The sequence below is a fragment of the Myxocyprinus asiaticus genome, chromosome 50 (assembly GCF_019703515.2).
Source record: "Myxocyprinus asiaticus isolate MX2 ecotype Aquarium Trade chromosome 50, UBuf_Myxa_2, whole genome shotgun sequence".
NCBI lineage: Eukaryota > Metazoa > Chordata > Actinopteri > Cypriniformes > Catostomidae > Myxocyprinus > Myxocyprinus asiaticus.
This window is the reverse complement of record NC_059393.1, coordinates 13142102-13156943: the sequence shown is the minus strand read 5'-3', so window position 1 is coordinate 13156943 and position 14842 is coordinate 13142102. Positions and strand designations below refer to the sequence as shown.

Sequence of the window (14842 nt, the reverse complement as noted above, 5' to 3'; positions counted from 1 at the left end):
TTGTAAAAATACTAGAAACTGCTTAAAGAAACTAGACAAACCATATATTGTCATAATTGTCATAATTGTGAAATGTTTTTCTTATCTGACTCACCCAATTCAGGTCATGGGGCCTCTACTAACTAGATGAGTTAAATCAAGTGTGTTTGATAAGGGAGACATCCTAAATGTACAGGACTTTAGGTCCCCAGGACTGAACTAGCATACATGATCAATTTGTCAACTTGTGAAACTGCTGGACTGTAAAAAACACTTTTCCACAAATAAGATGCATTGGATGCATTTTGTGCATTGGTTTTGATCCTGCTGTTTCGATCTGTTCTGTTTTAGATGCAAATGAGAGTGGGAGCTGTTCCTCTGGTGCCTCCAGTGACAACTTTTTTATTGTTTTTATTTTATTTGATTATTGTTATAACTTTTGTGATAAAGATAAATAAACTCAAGAAACTATGTGAAAGTTGTTTTTATTTATAGAAATATACATTGTTTATCACCAAATTTCTTGAATCTTTTTTGATATTTTAACATTGTTTCAACAAAAGTGATATAGAATTAACATCAGATTCTAACATTGATTCAGTGACTTAACGTTTATTTTTATTGAAATTTAAATGTTGTTTCACCATTAACTCAGGGTGCAAAAGTGATGTAGAATCAACATCAGATTGTAATATTTTTCAATGTCATTAATGACGTGTCAGTGTTGACCTAAGATTGTTTCAATGTTTGTTTGCTATCTGGGTCATTTTTCTTTCCTGTACTCCTTCCTGTTCTCCTTCCTTTCTCTTACCTATACTATTTGTTCTCATTCCTTTCTCTTTCCTATACTCCTTATTCTCCTTCCTTTCTCTTTCCTATACTCCTTCCTGTTCTCCTTCCATTCTCTTTTTATACGCCTTGTTCTCCATCCTTTTTCTTTCCTATACTCCTTGTTCTCATTCCTTTCTCTTTCTTATATGCCTTGTTCTCCATCCTTTTTCTTTCCTTTTGTCCTTCCTGTTCTCCTTCCCATATTTCTTCCTTTCTCTTTACCATACTTCTTTTTCTCCTTCCTTTCTCTTTCCTGTACTCCTTCCTTTCTCTTTACTCTACTAATTTTCTCCTTCCTTTCTCTTTCCTATACTCCTTATTCTCCTTCCTTTCTCTTTCCTATACTCCTTCCTGTTCTCCTTCCATTCTCTTTTTTATACGCCTTGTTCTTCATCCTTCTTCTTTCCTTTACTCCTTCCTGTTCTCCTTCCTTTCTTTTTACCATACTCCTTTTTCTCCTTCCTTTCCCTTTCCTATACTTCTTGTTCTCCATCCTTTCCCTTTTCTATACTCCTTGTTCTCCTTCCTTTCTCTATCCTATACTCCTTCCTGTTCTCCTCCATTCTCTTTCTTATACGGGTGGCTGTGGCTCTGGTGGTAAAGCAGGTTGTCCACTAATCACAGGGTTAGCAGTTCGATTCATGGCCCACATGCTGAAGTATCCTTAGGCAAGACACTGAACCCCAAGTTGCTCCCAATGGCAGGCTAGCACCTTGCATGGCAGCTCTGCTGTCATTGGTGTGTGTGTGTGAATGGGTGAACGAGACACAGTGTAAAGTTCTTTGTAGAACCGCTAAGGTTAAAAAAGGCACTATAAGTGCAGACCATTTACACCTTGTTCTCCTTCCTTTCTTTTTACCATACTCCTTTTTCTCCTTCCTTTCTCTTTCCTATACTCCTTGTTCTTCTTCCTTTCTCTTTACTATACTCATTTTCTCCTTCCTTTCTCTTTCTTATACTCCTTGCTCTCCTTCCTATACTCCTTCCTGTTCTCCTTCCTGTACACCTATCTTTTTCTTTACCACACTCCTTTTTCTCCTTCCTTTCTCTTCATATACTCCTTCCTGTTCTCATTCCTTTCTCTTTCCTATACTCCTTCCTATATTCCTTCCTCTGTTTCTCCTTCCTGTATTCTTTTCTATGTTCTTTCATGTTTTCCTTTCTTTCTCTTTCCTATTCTCCTTTATGTACTACTTTTACTCTTTCCTTTTACTCTTTCCTTTCCTTCCTGTCCAAGCTGTACTGATAAATAATCTAACTGATCTTGCACCTACTTTCTCTCTTATTAACTTATGCTGTGAACACTTTCTCTTTCTGACTGCAGAACCGTATGAAAGAGAGCTTGTCGCTGTTCTACACAACCATCCACTCGCCATGGTTCACAAATTCCTCCATCATCCTTTTCCTAAACAAGATGGACATCCTGGCGGAAAAGATCCAGACGTCGGACTTGTTAACATACTTCCCAAATTTCCCAGGTATGGACACAAATGTTTGCACACCAACAACTCATTGTATTCGTCCAACCTCTTTCACTTCAATTCCTTGAATACAATATTATGGGAAAGAATCGGGGTTTCTAGGAAACTGAATTGACAGAGTAGTTCACAGTGTTCCTGTGGCCTTTGAAATGACAGTGGAAAAGGTTTTGCTTCACAGTTGGTGGTTTTGGACAGGTGTTAGTCTCTTAGTACTGAAATGGAATCTTGGTTTGTGGAAATGGCCCGAGTTTCTCTTAAATTATTTAGATCTCCTTAAAATAGCCAGTTCTGTGCATTTGCAAGCAGAAAGGGAGGCAAACAATGTTTCACCTCATTTTAGATTGACAGCACTCTATTTATGAAATGCTTTTTGTTTGAGCCTAGAATGATAAGTTATTGGAATAGAAGTTAACAGAATATAAGACCCAGTTTGATTAATACAAAGTCATAAACCGCTATGCAGTGTTGTGCAAAATCTAGCTCCCATTCAGTTCATTAGTTCGAATTTGAATTAAATTGGCCACACCCCACAGGACGCTGAATTGAAATGACAGAAAAGTCATCATAGTTACACAACTAATGAGGTATTTCATTAGTCCAACACAAAATATTAGACCCTCAACTATTTGCCACAAATATGCTTTCGATTGAGCTTAACCTTTATTGAACCCATAACATTTCTTTAATATGATCTACTGTTCCTGAAAAAAAAAAAATTTGTATGATGATGTTTGAGTAATTCATACTAAAAAATGTAATGTATAATTAAAAACTACACTAACAATAGTTCCCTATCTGTCACTCACTCGACGTTGTGTCGATGTAGTGACACTAGGGGTCACTCTTGGGAGACTGAGACACCTCTGGTCTTTGATAAAAGGGCAAGTGGTATTTGCACGCCACTCCCCCAGACATACGGGTATAAAAGGAGCTGGTATGCAACCACTCATTCAGATTTTCTCTTCGGAGCCGGACGGTCATGCTCACTGAGCTGAATTCCCACGACTGTTCATTCACCTCTGCTGGATCTGACGGCACATTTCAGCGGCTTCTCCCCCCTCTGCACTGGTGCAATGCAGAGAATGCCCCTGGGCGCTTCGGCAGAAATAAGAGTATATTTTTCTAAAAGAGTATATTTCTCTAAAAGAGTGGCACACATGGAACGTCTTTTTAAAGACGCATTTTTTTAAAGATACCTTTCCGATTGTGTGTTATTCCTGGTTGCGCTCGTTATCTCTCGCCTTCTGATGGTTACAATCACTGTCTTTCGTGTCTGGGCACTGCTCACACGGAGACAGCATTCGTGGATGGTTATGTTCTCATTGCGAGGACATGTCCATGGCAACGATGCGGTCGTGGCTCGCCTTCGTAAGAAAGCAAGCCACCCCAGAGGCTCCCCGCCTCGGTCCTTTTACCCACGGGTATGAGGACAGCGCGGCTAGCACTGGGGGTGATTTGGGGACCCCAATGGGACCACCTCCGCCGGGTATCCCCCCATGGACCTCCCATTCCCCAGCACGCTCATCTGCCCCGATCGGGCTTCCGGATGAGTCCGCCGGCTCGTCTCACGGCGAGTTCGACCTCTTATTCGGAGCCCGCGAAAGTGAAGAGCTCTCGAGCGCAGTATCTTCCCGATGGGAAGACCCCCAGAGATGCGCAGTTGGATCAGTGCTTTCCTTCCCACAGGAGAGGTTGGAAGGGAGGCTGTCCCCTTCCACCTTGAAGGTGTATGTTGCCACCATAGCAGCACACCACGACGCAGTCGATGGTAAGTCCTTAGGGAAGCACGACCTGATCATCAGTTTCCTGAGAGAGCCCCCTTTGAGCCTTTGCAGTCAGCCGAGCTTAAGACACTCTCCTTGAAGTCTGCCCTTCTGACTGCGCTCACTTCCATCAAGAGGGTAGGAGACCTGCAAGCGTTCTCTGTCAGCGAAACATGCCTGGAGTTCGGTCCGGGCTACTCTCACGTGATCCTGAGACCCCGACCGGGCTATGTGCCCAAGGTTTCCATGACCCCTTTTAGGGACCAGGTGGTGAACCTGCAAGTGCTGCCCCAGGAGGAGGCAGACCCAGCCTTGTCGTTGCTGTGTCCGGTGCGCGCTTTACGCATCTGTTTGGATCGCACGCAGAGCTTTAGGATCTCTGAGCAGCTCTTTGTCTGCTCTGGTGCACAGCGGAAAGGAAGCGCTGTCTCCAAGCAGAGGATCGCCCACTGGCTCATTGACGCCATAACTATGGCATATCACGCCCAGGACATGCCGCCCCCGGTAGGGCTATGAGCCCATTCTACCAGGGGTGTAGCGGCCTCCTGGGCCCTGGCCAGGGGTGCCTCTCCAACAGACATTTGCAGAGCAGCAGGCTGGGCAACACCCAAAACCTTTGCAAGGTTCTGCAACCTCCAGGTGGAACCAGTTTCGTCCCAGGTAGTGGTACGCAATACAAGTGGATAAGTCCGGGATAGCTGGCCGGGTGTATCGCTTGCACACAGCGCCTTCCACCGCCTTTTGAGCTGAAGACGTGCGCCATTAATTTCCAGTAGTGTTCACAAACTTTGTTCCCTGGTTGACTTCCTCCGAGCCCTGTGACAGTCGAGTTTTCGGAGAGACTCGCTGCCAGCCCAGTACACGTGCTAACTAAGAGTCCTGTTCTGGGGTAGGTGCTCCGCATGTGGCGGTTCCCAGTAAGGCTAACCCCATGCGATATATATCTTCTGCTAGATCGTTTCCCTGTTGGCAAACTGCATCTTCCTTGGGCAGAGCCCCTCTGCCCCAGTCTCCATGTTTGTAGTAACTCCTCCCCCGTTGAGTAGGATCTACCTTGAAGACTCTCCACATGGTTGGAAAGACCATGCGACGTATTTTTCCACTTAAATATCCCCCCTTTGGGCGAGGTGTGGTCTCCGTGGTGTCTTCCCCTTGGGAGGGACACCCCCCGACTAGACCTGGCGACCCAGTCGGATAATCCCCCTTCTTTTTTAGGGAGTGAAAAAAAGAAGGGGAAAAGAGGCCACGACTGGGTTAGCCTTTCTCTATCTTTTGGGTAGTCGACTTGTCCCCAAAGGGCCATTCGACACTCATCACTATGTTTGGGGAGGTTATGTGTTGACATGGTGTGCTGGCTATGAGGCACGCAGTAGTCTGCCCACCACACACCGCCAGTTCAGTTCAGCCAATTGTGGCGTTTCGTATAGGGACCCCTAGTGTCACTACATCAACACAACGTCGAGTGAGTGACAGATAGGGAATGTCATGGTTACTTGTGTAAGCTCTGTTCCCTGATGGAGTGAACGAGACATTGTGTCCCTCCTGCCACAACGCTGAACTACCCGCTGAAATGGCCGGACCTTATATCGGCTCCTCAGCATAAAACCTGAATGAGTGGTTGCATACCAGCTCCTTTTATACCCGTATGTCTGGGGGAGTGGAATGCAAATACCACTCGCCAATTTTCATTGGCCTTTTATCAAAGACCAGAGGTGTCTCGGGCTCCCAAGAGTGACCCCTAGTGTCACTACATCGACACAACGTCTCGTTCCCTCCATCAGGGAACGGAGGTTACACAAGTAACCATGACGTTACCACTTTAATTCTACCTAAAATTTCAAATTCAAATTACGATTCTGCATCCTGTTTGCTACCTCAAGTCAAATTCAGGAATTAAATATGAATTTTAAAGCCATTCTCTACATATGACTTTACAAGGGTTAAATATTAATTCTCAAGCAGAAGCTGTTATCACTTATTTTAAAGATGTTGGTTTAGTCATAGTCATTAAGTAATTTCTCTCTCTTGGCTTACTTCATTGTTCCCGCCTCTTTAATTTGCATGTGCTTCTCCCAGTTTAATTGCTCTTATCTTCCAAGCTTGTACTAACACCTCCCCTCCTCTGTGGTTTGATGCCACCCTCAGGCGAACGGCGGAACATGCAAGATGCCATGGACTACATCCAAGAGATATATAAAAAGAAGGCCGTGAATGTCGAGAAAAAGGAATGCAAAAAAATCTACCCTCACTTCACCTGCGCCACGGACACCAATAACATCCGGATGGTTTTCAGTGATGTCAGAGACACAGTCCTCATCAAATCTCTGCAGGAGTATGGAGTACTATGAGCACCCCGAGAGGCACCCATAAAGTGCCAGTCCGTTCGGGATATACTAGTGCATATCTGGCTTCGACTTCTGGTTTTGCAGCCAAACTATTAAACTGGCCTCAGAGGGATGGCCGGCTGTTAATTGTTTTTTTCCTGGGCCACCTCTCTCCAACCTTCTATCTCTTTGTCTTTTGCGCAATCTTTTTTATATTCATAATCTGTTTTTGTTTTGTTTTTTGTTTTTTTGACAATATGGTAAATAATCTCATAAAGGGACACTAAGCACACAGTGGCATGGGTTATGATCAGGCTCACTCGCAATCTGCGCCCACAGATTTCCACAGAATCTAAATGCCGCTTGCATGTTTGTTTATTAAATATTTTGGCTAATTTGATAATGCTTTCAGCAACTAATAAAAGAGTAGTACTTTCATATCTCTTGAACATATTTTTCTGTGTTTGAATCTATTCCACAGAATTCTTTAAATTTTACCCTTAAATCAGTGCAAGAAATGTCAAAAAAATCTGTACATTCTGTCTGGGCCTAGTTATATAGCCTGATTTTATGAAAATTGCATGACTGTGGTGACATTTTTGCAAAATAACACTATGTGGTTCATTATACATATCGCGGCAGTTCTGAGGTGTAATGTCCACTGTGTGGTGCTACAAGAGTGTAAAATTTTCTTCTAATCAAATTAGAGAACACATTTTTAGAGTTAAAGGAATATTCCGGGTTCACGATTGAGTTAAGCTCAATCGACAGCGTTTATGGCATAATATTGATTACCACAAAAATTTATTTTGACTCGTATCTCTTTTTCTTTAAAAAAAAGCAAAAATTGAGGCACTTACAATGGAAGTAAATGGTAATTTTTTTATCGTTAAAATACTTACTGTTTCAAAAGTATAGTCACAAGAAATAAATGATATGAGTTGCAAACACAATTTTAGTTTGATAAAATCACTTAACTTTTTCTGTGTAAAGTTATAGCCAATTTTTCAACTTGGTTACCATGACGATGTAATGTCAACAAACCCTTAAATGACTGTAAAAATTACGATATAACAACTTTACAGCTCAAATAATACATGAGTTTTAACAGAAGAATTAATATAAGTGCTTTTATAAATATATATTTCTGTTTTAACCTTCCAAAAAATTGTCTCCCATTCACTTCCTTTGTAAGTGCCTCACTGTATCCTTGATTTCTGCTTTTTTTTAAAGAAAAGGAGGGACAAGTCGAAAGTTATTTTTGTGGTAATCAATATTATGCCACAAATGTTGTCGATTGAGCTTAACTTGTATTGAACCCAGAATATTCCTTTAATGCTCTATCAAGTTCTAAATCAACAAAACCTACCTCCCTTCCCTAAACCAAAATCTAGTGTCATAAAAGCAAATGTGACATGAAAAATGCAATTTATTGGTGTCATTTAGTGGTGCTTCTAGAACACTTTCAGCTCACTGGTCGACTCTTCAGGACTCGTATTCCAGTCCTTTGCACCACAAGTCAGTTGAGCTGCCATGCAGTTGTGCTCGAACAAACTTATAAATGTAGTTGAGAGTGTAATGCAGTCATTAAAGGGTTAGTTCAGAAAAAATTCTCATCATTTACTCACCCTCAAAATTATTAAACTTAAATATTGATCTGTTTCTCACCCACACCTATTATATCATGTCTGGACACATGGATTTAACCACTGGAGTCTTATGGATTATGATTATATTCCCTTTACATTTTTTGAGCTTCAAAATTTTGGCACCCATTCACTTGCATTGAATGGACCAACAGAGCTGAAATATTCTTCAAAAAATCTTAATTTGTGTTCAGCAGAAGAAAGTCATACACATCTGGGATGCCAGGAGGGTGAGTAAATGATGAGAGAATTTTCTTTTTTCGGTGAACTATTCCTTTTAGTCATACGCTTTAATAAAAGTGTTGGATGTCATGAGATAGTATTGTGTGAGGGACAGGGCAAAAAGTAAGTGTTTATGAACTGATAATCTGCCATTTTACTTGTGATTCATGTGAAAGGGCATAAAACTAATTTGTTGTAGCACTGCTAGTGTTTATTTCACCAGGAAACTACCACGATACATACGAGTCACGTAAAAATCATTTTGCAAAAATGTAGGAATAACGTGTTACGGGATTCTATAGGACCAACAGCCTATCTAAAAGAAATGTGAAAATGCAGACTCAAAAATTCCATCCCTTCCCATCACATATTTAAACCGAAATCACTCTGAAGGTATGAGGAAGTGTTTTATAGTACTTCAGATTATCGCAGGAATGCAGCACAGCTGAATGATTTTCAGGGTGGTGTGTTTTGGTTTCGAGGGGGTGGGGGAACACTACACTATAGCTGCCAGGTACAATTAGTTGACTCAGTTTAAAAAAAAAAAAAGAGCATAATTTAGCTGATCTTTACATACTCAATGTCTTGCCCAAATATTTGACTGTACTGATTACTTTGAGAAAGAGAATGGGGAAATAGTGGATTTACTCTTATTTATTTAAATAGGACTAAAAAAAAGTGTATATTTCCTTTATTTAATTTGGCATTAGAAGGACCTAAAATAAAACCATTTTTTATTATAAAAAGCAAAAGCCAGATTACTGCAAAAGATATACAATGGGGTCTAAAAGTCTGAAACCACTAGTGGAAATGATTTTGAATTATTTTGTAGTTTAATACAGAATTTTCATTACAAATTATATTAGTAGCCTACATTTTGAATAATAATAATAATAAAAATAATAAAAAAAATTTTTCATATGTTATTAGTATTTGGTTTTTTTCCCTTTTGCTTTAATGACATCATGCACTTGACATAACATGGACTTCACAAGTTTGTTCAAAACCTGATGGTCCATGATTTGAGAGTGTTCTAGAGAGCATCTCGTGTGCTTCAACAGAAGTAAATAAATTTGACCTTTTGTTTAAAGGAGTTGTCATGGTCAGTGTCACAATTTAGCTTACCTTTAAGTAGTGACCTAGAAATAGTGCAGAATCTTTCAACTTTTTATTTTTTTTACATCATACTTCGAATATATTGTCTCAGACTTTTGGACCCCATTGTATGCAATGTTCAAATATTGCTGAGTAACATTTATGGAAGCTTATACATGTGGTAAAAAACCTAAAATTTTAGCATCTGATTTACTGCTACTTTCATGTCACTTCTGACTTATGTACTATTATTTATATTATGTACACTCAAAAAACATTTTAAGATTTTCAATTTCATAAAAAAAAAAAAAAAAATAAATAAAAAAAATAATTTTATAACATTTTTTTTTATTTTAGAACCAAATTCCAAAAATTGAACTCAGTAATATTTAACAAAATACAATTTAAAATCTTTTTTTATTAATTTAATTTTGTTTAAAAATTACTCAATTCAAATTAATGGAATTTTGTAATGAAATTGCCTTATTTTTATGAAATTGAAAAGCAAAAATCTTGAAAAAATAGGCTACAATATTTTTTGTGTGTGTACATTAGTTTCTGCAAAAATTCTGAAAATACTTTCTGAAAATGTCAATTTTTGTGTATTACAATAGTATTTCAAAGGGGAAAGTGACTTTCAGCGATAAAACTGTCATAGTTCAAATGCACTGGGATGTATATTGATTTTAATTTAGTATTCATTTCTACGAAACTCTGCTAATTATGTAAGGTCTCCTGTTAAAGTGTCATTTATCCAGTTAGACAGATCACATCAGTCCATATGCTCTAATTAGACATGGGATCTTTACACCATATTTGCATGCTGAGTCAGGAAAGATTAAGTCTGTTTTGCCATATGTTTATAATTACTGCATGACAAGGAACAAATGCTCGTTATGACGCCCTACAACTAATTTGGACTTCCTATGTTGCCATAAAAAGGAAATTTATCGCCAATCCGACATCATATCTATAGTACATTTTATATTTTTTTTAAATGCAAATGTTTTCATTTAACAGTCTTATCTTGCTTGTCGATTTTAGCAACAAGTTAAAGGGATAGTTCACCCAAAAATGAAAATTCTCTCATAATTTACTCACACTTGTGATATCTCAGGTGTGTATGACTTTCTTTCTTCACCAGAACACATTTGAAGAAAAATAGAAACATTTCTCAGCTCAGTAGGTCCTTAAAATGCAAGTGTATGGTTATCAAATATTTGAAGCTCCAAATTTCACAGACAGTCAGCATAAACGTCATCAATACACCTCCAGCTGTTAAATTAATGTCTTCTAAGCAACGCAATCACTTTTTGTGCAAAAAAAGATAAATATTTAAGTACTTTTTTTTAACTCTAAATCATACTTCCTGTCAGCAGCAGTATATACATGTGTGATGTAATCGCATTGGCATTTGAAACACGCGAGAACTGACGCATGTGCGTCACAGCCGGAAGAGCAGCGCTGTTTACAAGTGAGAAGGAGGAACGCTTTACCGTACCTTGTTTGTTGTTTCTTTGTTCAGAGCTATATTTAACTGTTTCTTTATTCACAATGGTGCATTTGTGTGCTTATCCTGGATGTCTGAACTGAAGGGAGAACGTGAGATTACGTCCGTATCATGGGAATGGTAATACGTCACACGAGTGACCGCGTGATCTCCATCCTCTCGTGAAGCTTACGGGAAGTGATGATTTAGAGTTAAAAAGTACTTAAATATTGATCTTTTTTCACACCAAAAGAGGCCATATTGCTTTAGAAGACATTAATTTAACCACTGGAGTCGTATTGATGACGTTTATTCTGACTGTCTGTGAATTTTGGAGCTTAAAAAATCGGATCACCATCCACTTGCATTTTAAGGACCTACTGAGCTAAGATATTTTTCTATTTTTCTTCAAATGTGTTCTGGTGAAGAAAGAAAGTCACACATCTGGGATATCATGAGGGTGAGTAAACAATGATAGAATTTTCATTTTTGGGTGAACTAAGCCTTTAATAATGTTTTTGAAGGCTGTATTACATTGAATTACATATAAACATTACCAGGGTCAAACTAGATTTTAACACTCACTGCTGATTTCTACAGCTTCTTGTGTCAATAAACTGGTTTTCTATTATGAAATTTTACATTTTGTTATCTTTCCCCCTCTTCCTTTCCTGTTTCCCTCCACCCAAATACCAATTTTGTTTAAATTCTGTTTTCCCCTTTTTTCTGTTCCCCTTCTGTTTTCTCCACCCTATTATGATGTCAGGTAAGGCACAAAACGTGAAGGATGTGAAGACCTACATCAGTGACCTGTACATAAAGCAAAGTTTAAACCGTGAGAAAGGCGGGCAGAAAGACGTTTACCACCACTTTACCTGCGCAACTGACACAGACAACATCCGCAAGGTCTTCAGTAATATCAAGAGAACTGTTCTCATCGGGGAATTGCAGTCTTATGGAATGCTTTAAGATGTTGAGGGGCTTCACCTGGGGTCACACAGAGTTAAATGGATAGTTTACCCAAAAATAAAAATTCTGTCACAATTTACTAATCTATGTAACACAATTACTCTCCAAAAAATATTTTAGTCTATTTATTAGATTTACACATTTTAATTTCATTACAAAATTCCATCAAATTGAATTATATAAAACTTAAAAAAATAAAATAAAATAAAAATTGTAAAAGATTACTTAATTCAATTTGAAAGAATTTTGTTATGAAATTTAAATGCGCAAATCTTAAAATAAAAAAACAAAATTTAGTGTAGTAAACTATGACAGAATTTTCATTTTTGGTTGAACTTTTCCTTAAACAACGCAAGACAATCTTTGCTGCTCCCTGGAAAGGCATAAAAATATAAAGGGTACCAATTGAAAAGATACACAAAAATTCATGTCGGAATAAGCAAAGTTTATGTGTTATGGTTTGGTTAAATGGATACTGTCTTTGATAAGTCAACAAGTCATTGACTTATACCTCACCCTACCATTCTGTACTTTTTTATTCAGTGAATTTGATTTGAACTTCACTGATGGAGTTGCATTTGGAAGTATTTTGTTACATTTCTTGGCAAGTGTAACTTTTAAACTTGTCTGTAAGCTTTACTGAAATATTTTTCCTTTTCTTTTGAAATAGAATATCACAAAATGTTAATAATTGAATTGAAAAAGATGGTGCACTCTATTTCATATGGGCCAGATACTGTATACTGGAAAGTCATTTGAGTTCAATATTAGTTTGTAATGTAAAGCCTCTTTAAAACGGAGAGTAATCGAGATCCACTTTGAATAAGGAACTGCTCAGGAACAATTTCAGATTGTCCCAGAAATGACTATGTACTGTAAGTGACTTTGATTAAAAATAATTTGCTAAATGGCCAAATTTTGCATTTGTATTCAAAATGTTTTTGAAAGTTGGAGATGGAATGTTTTCAGGTGGAGAAAAAATTTACTCTGTCATAAAAAAAGGCACTGTTTAAGGAACAAGGCCGTATATAAAACATATACAGTAAAAGTACTTTTAAAGATACACAATAGATGCTTATTATGTACCCAAAATAGTTATACATTTTAACTAGAGATACAGAAAAGATTCCCTTGAGGGTGCGCTAGTGATGATTATTGTACCTTAAACAGTAATTTTTTTTTTTTTTTTTTTTCAGAGCAGGAAAATCGATGCATTTTAAACAAAAACAGATTAGTGTGGAAACAGTCTACAGGATTTATTTTTTGGCTGTTTTATTGTTCAACTGGGGATATTCTTAAGCCTGAATGCTTAGAAAAGTAACAGCGCACCTATTCTCAATAAGCTGCACGATTTGAGGTATCACTCGATTTGCACCTTGCAAGCACTGTATAAACTACAACTACTTTTATAGTTTAAAAAGAATATATCATGTCTTGAGACAACAGCAAGGAAGACCTGCGTTTTTGCAAAAAGTATCAGTATCTGTAATGTCTTCAGTGTCATAACGAGTTCAGCATTGAAGAAGTCACTTAAAGTATTTGGCTTTTCCCAAGGGATCCACTTAGTTCCATCATAACCCACTCAAGCTTGAGGATATTTCTTCTAATCCCCTCCACCACACCACAATAACTTCCAGCACCATAACCTATTTGATGAGCCTACCAGGGGTCCAGGTGCTCTCTCTCAAAACAATCTAGAAGCTCTTTCATCTTAGTCTTGGAAGAAGCAGAGTAAAAATAAGGCAGATTATAGGTCTGCCTTTGCTTCAAGTGAAAAATTACAGTACGTCAAATTCTTTTCCTTCCTGCACCGTTCTGTTCCCATTTGCTTGATGGATGGGCAAAGGTACTTGAGTGCCCAGGGTGGTTTTATCCTCATTGCTATAGAGACCAATTGAAAGAGACCCCATGTCACACTTGTACAGACTCTTTGTGACCCAAGTGAGAAAAGAGCCTCTAATTGCTTATAATTTTAACATGACGCACAGCACAATTCTGTGCAGACCTTTTAAAAGAAGGTGTTTGGAAACAGTCTACTTTCTATCCAACATGCTTCAGTAACACTATCGTGTTGTGGTTGAATGCTACTATTGCTCTTTTTTAGGGTAAGGGATTTGAACAAACCCCTCATTTCAAGTATTAAACTTGGAAATGTGTCAAATGATTCCTCAAAATTGTGTGCTATTACTTTTCCAACCTGGTCTCATAGAATCATGTTACCATACCGACATTTTTGTTGAAGGATTTTTATGTGGCTTGTTGTACATATCGCTGCAGTGAATGACTACTAGAGGCACTAAAACAATGACTTTTATTCATTTTCACACAAATAAGAAGCAAAAGACAGATTATCTGTTCACAAACACATGCTTTTCACTCTGTTCCTCACACAATGCTGTCATAGGACATCTAACACTTTTACTATAGTGCATGACTTATAAGGCGATACATTTCAGCATTTGCATTACTACTTACGAGCTTGTTTGAGTGTGATCAAATTGCGAGGTAGCTCAACTGATGGAGCGCTGTCATTAAGATGAAAAGGACTGGGATACGAGTCCCACAGAGCATGCTAATAATGCGATTTTATGACACTATCGGTTAGGGGTGTAACGATCCATCGATCCAATTACCAACGATCCAATGTTATTGATACCGATATCGATTTAGAATTTTTTTTAAGATGTACCTTTATTTTAATACTCTCATGTCAGCCTCGTCCGTTCGCATTTCCTTCAGGCAATGGAGCAACCTTATTACATTCATTTCGCTTTATGAACGCTAAATATGCTTTTCATGTAGGACAAGGATGTGCGCTTGAAGCCAAATTGTGGTCTGCTATCCGTGCAGCGTGTGCACGCGTCAACTGGGCTTCCCGTGAAATGCAAGCTCCATTGACAGGATCCGTGCGAGCGTATCAACCAGGCCCTCCTTAAAATGTGAGCTCCACCCAGAAAACCACATAGCGATACTTTTCTTCAGAAAATGTAAAAAGTTTTAGAATATTCTGTGTTTGTTTGGTTGTTATAATTAGGCCTGCCTG

General features: G+C 38.5%; 2 protein-coding genes across 8 annotated transcripts in view; one reads left to right on the top strand and one right to left on the bottom strand.

Moving 5' to 3' along the window:
• LOC127439296 (guanine nucleotide-binding protein subunit alpha-11-like) overlaps window positions 1-11588 on the top strand; it is a 35893-nt gene extending 24305 nt beyond the window's left edge. For all 7 annotated transcript variants that reach the window (XM_051695537.1, XM_051695539.1, XM_051695538.1 and 4 more), the window contains 2 exons: window positions 2135-2288; window positions 6200-11588. In XM_051695537.1, the coding sequence (XP_051551497.1) occupies window positions 2135-2288; window positions 6200-6402 (357 nt within the window). In that variant the 3' untranslated portion in view covers window positions 6403-11588. The remainder of the gene's footprint in view (window positions 1-2134; window positions 2289-6199) is intronic.
• Window positions 1-14842, bottom strand: part of LOC127439298 (C2 calcium-dependent domain-containing protein 4C-like) — a 416605-nt gene that overhangs the window by 344870 nt on the left and 56893 nt on the right. The window lies entirely within an intron of this gene.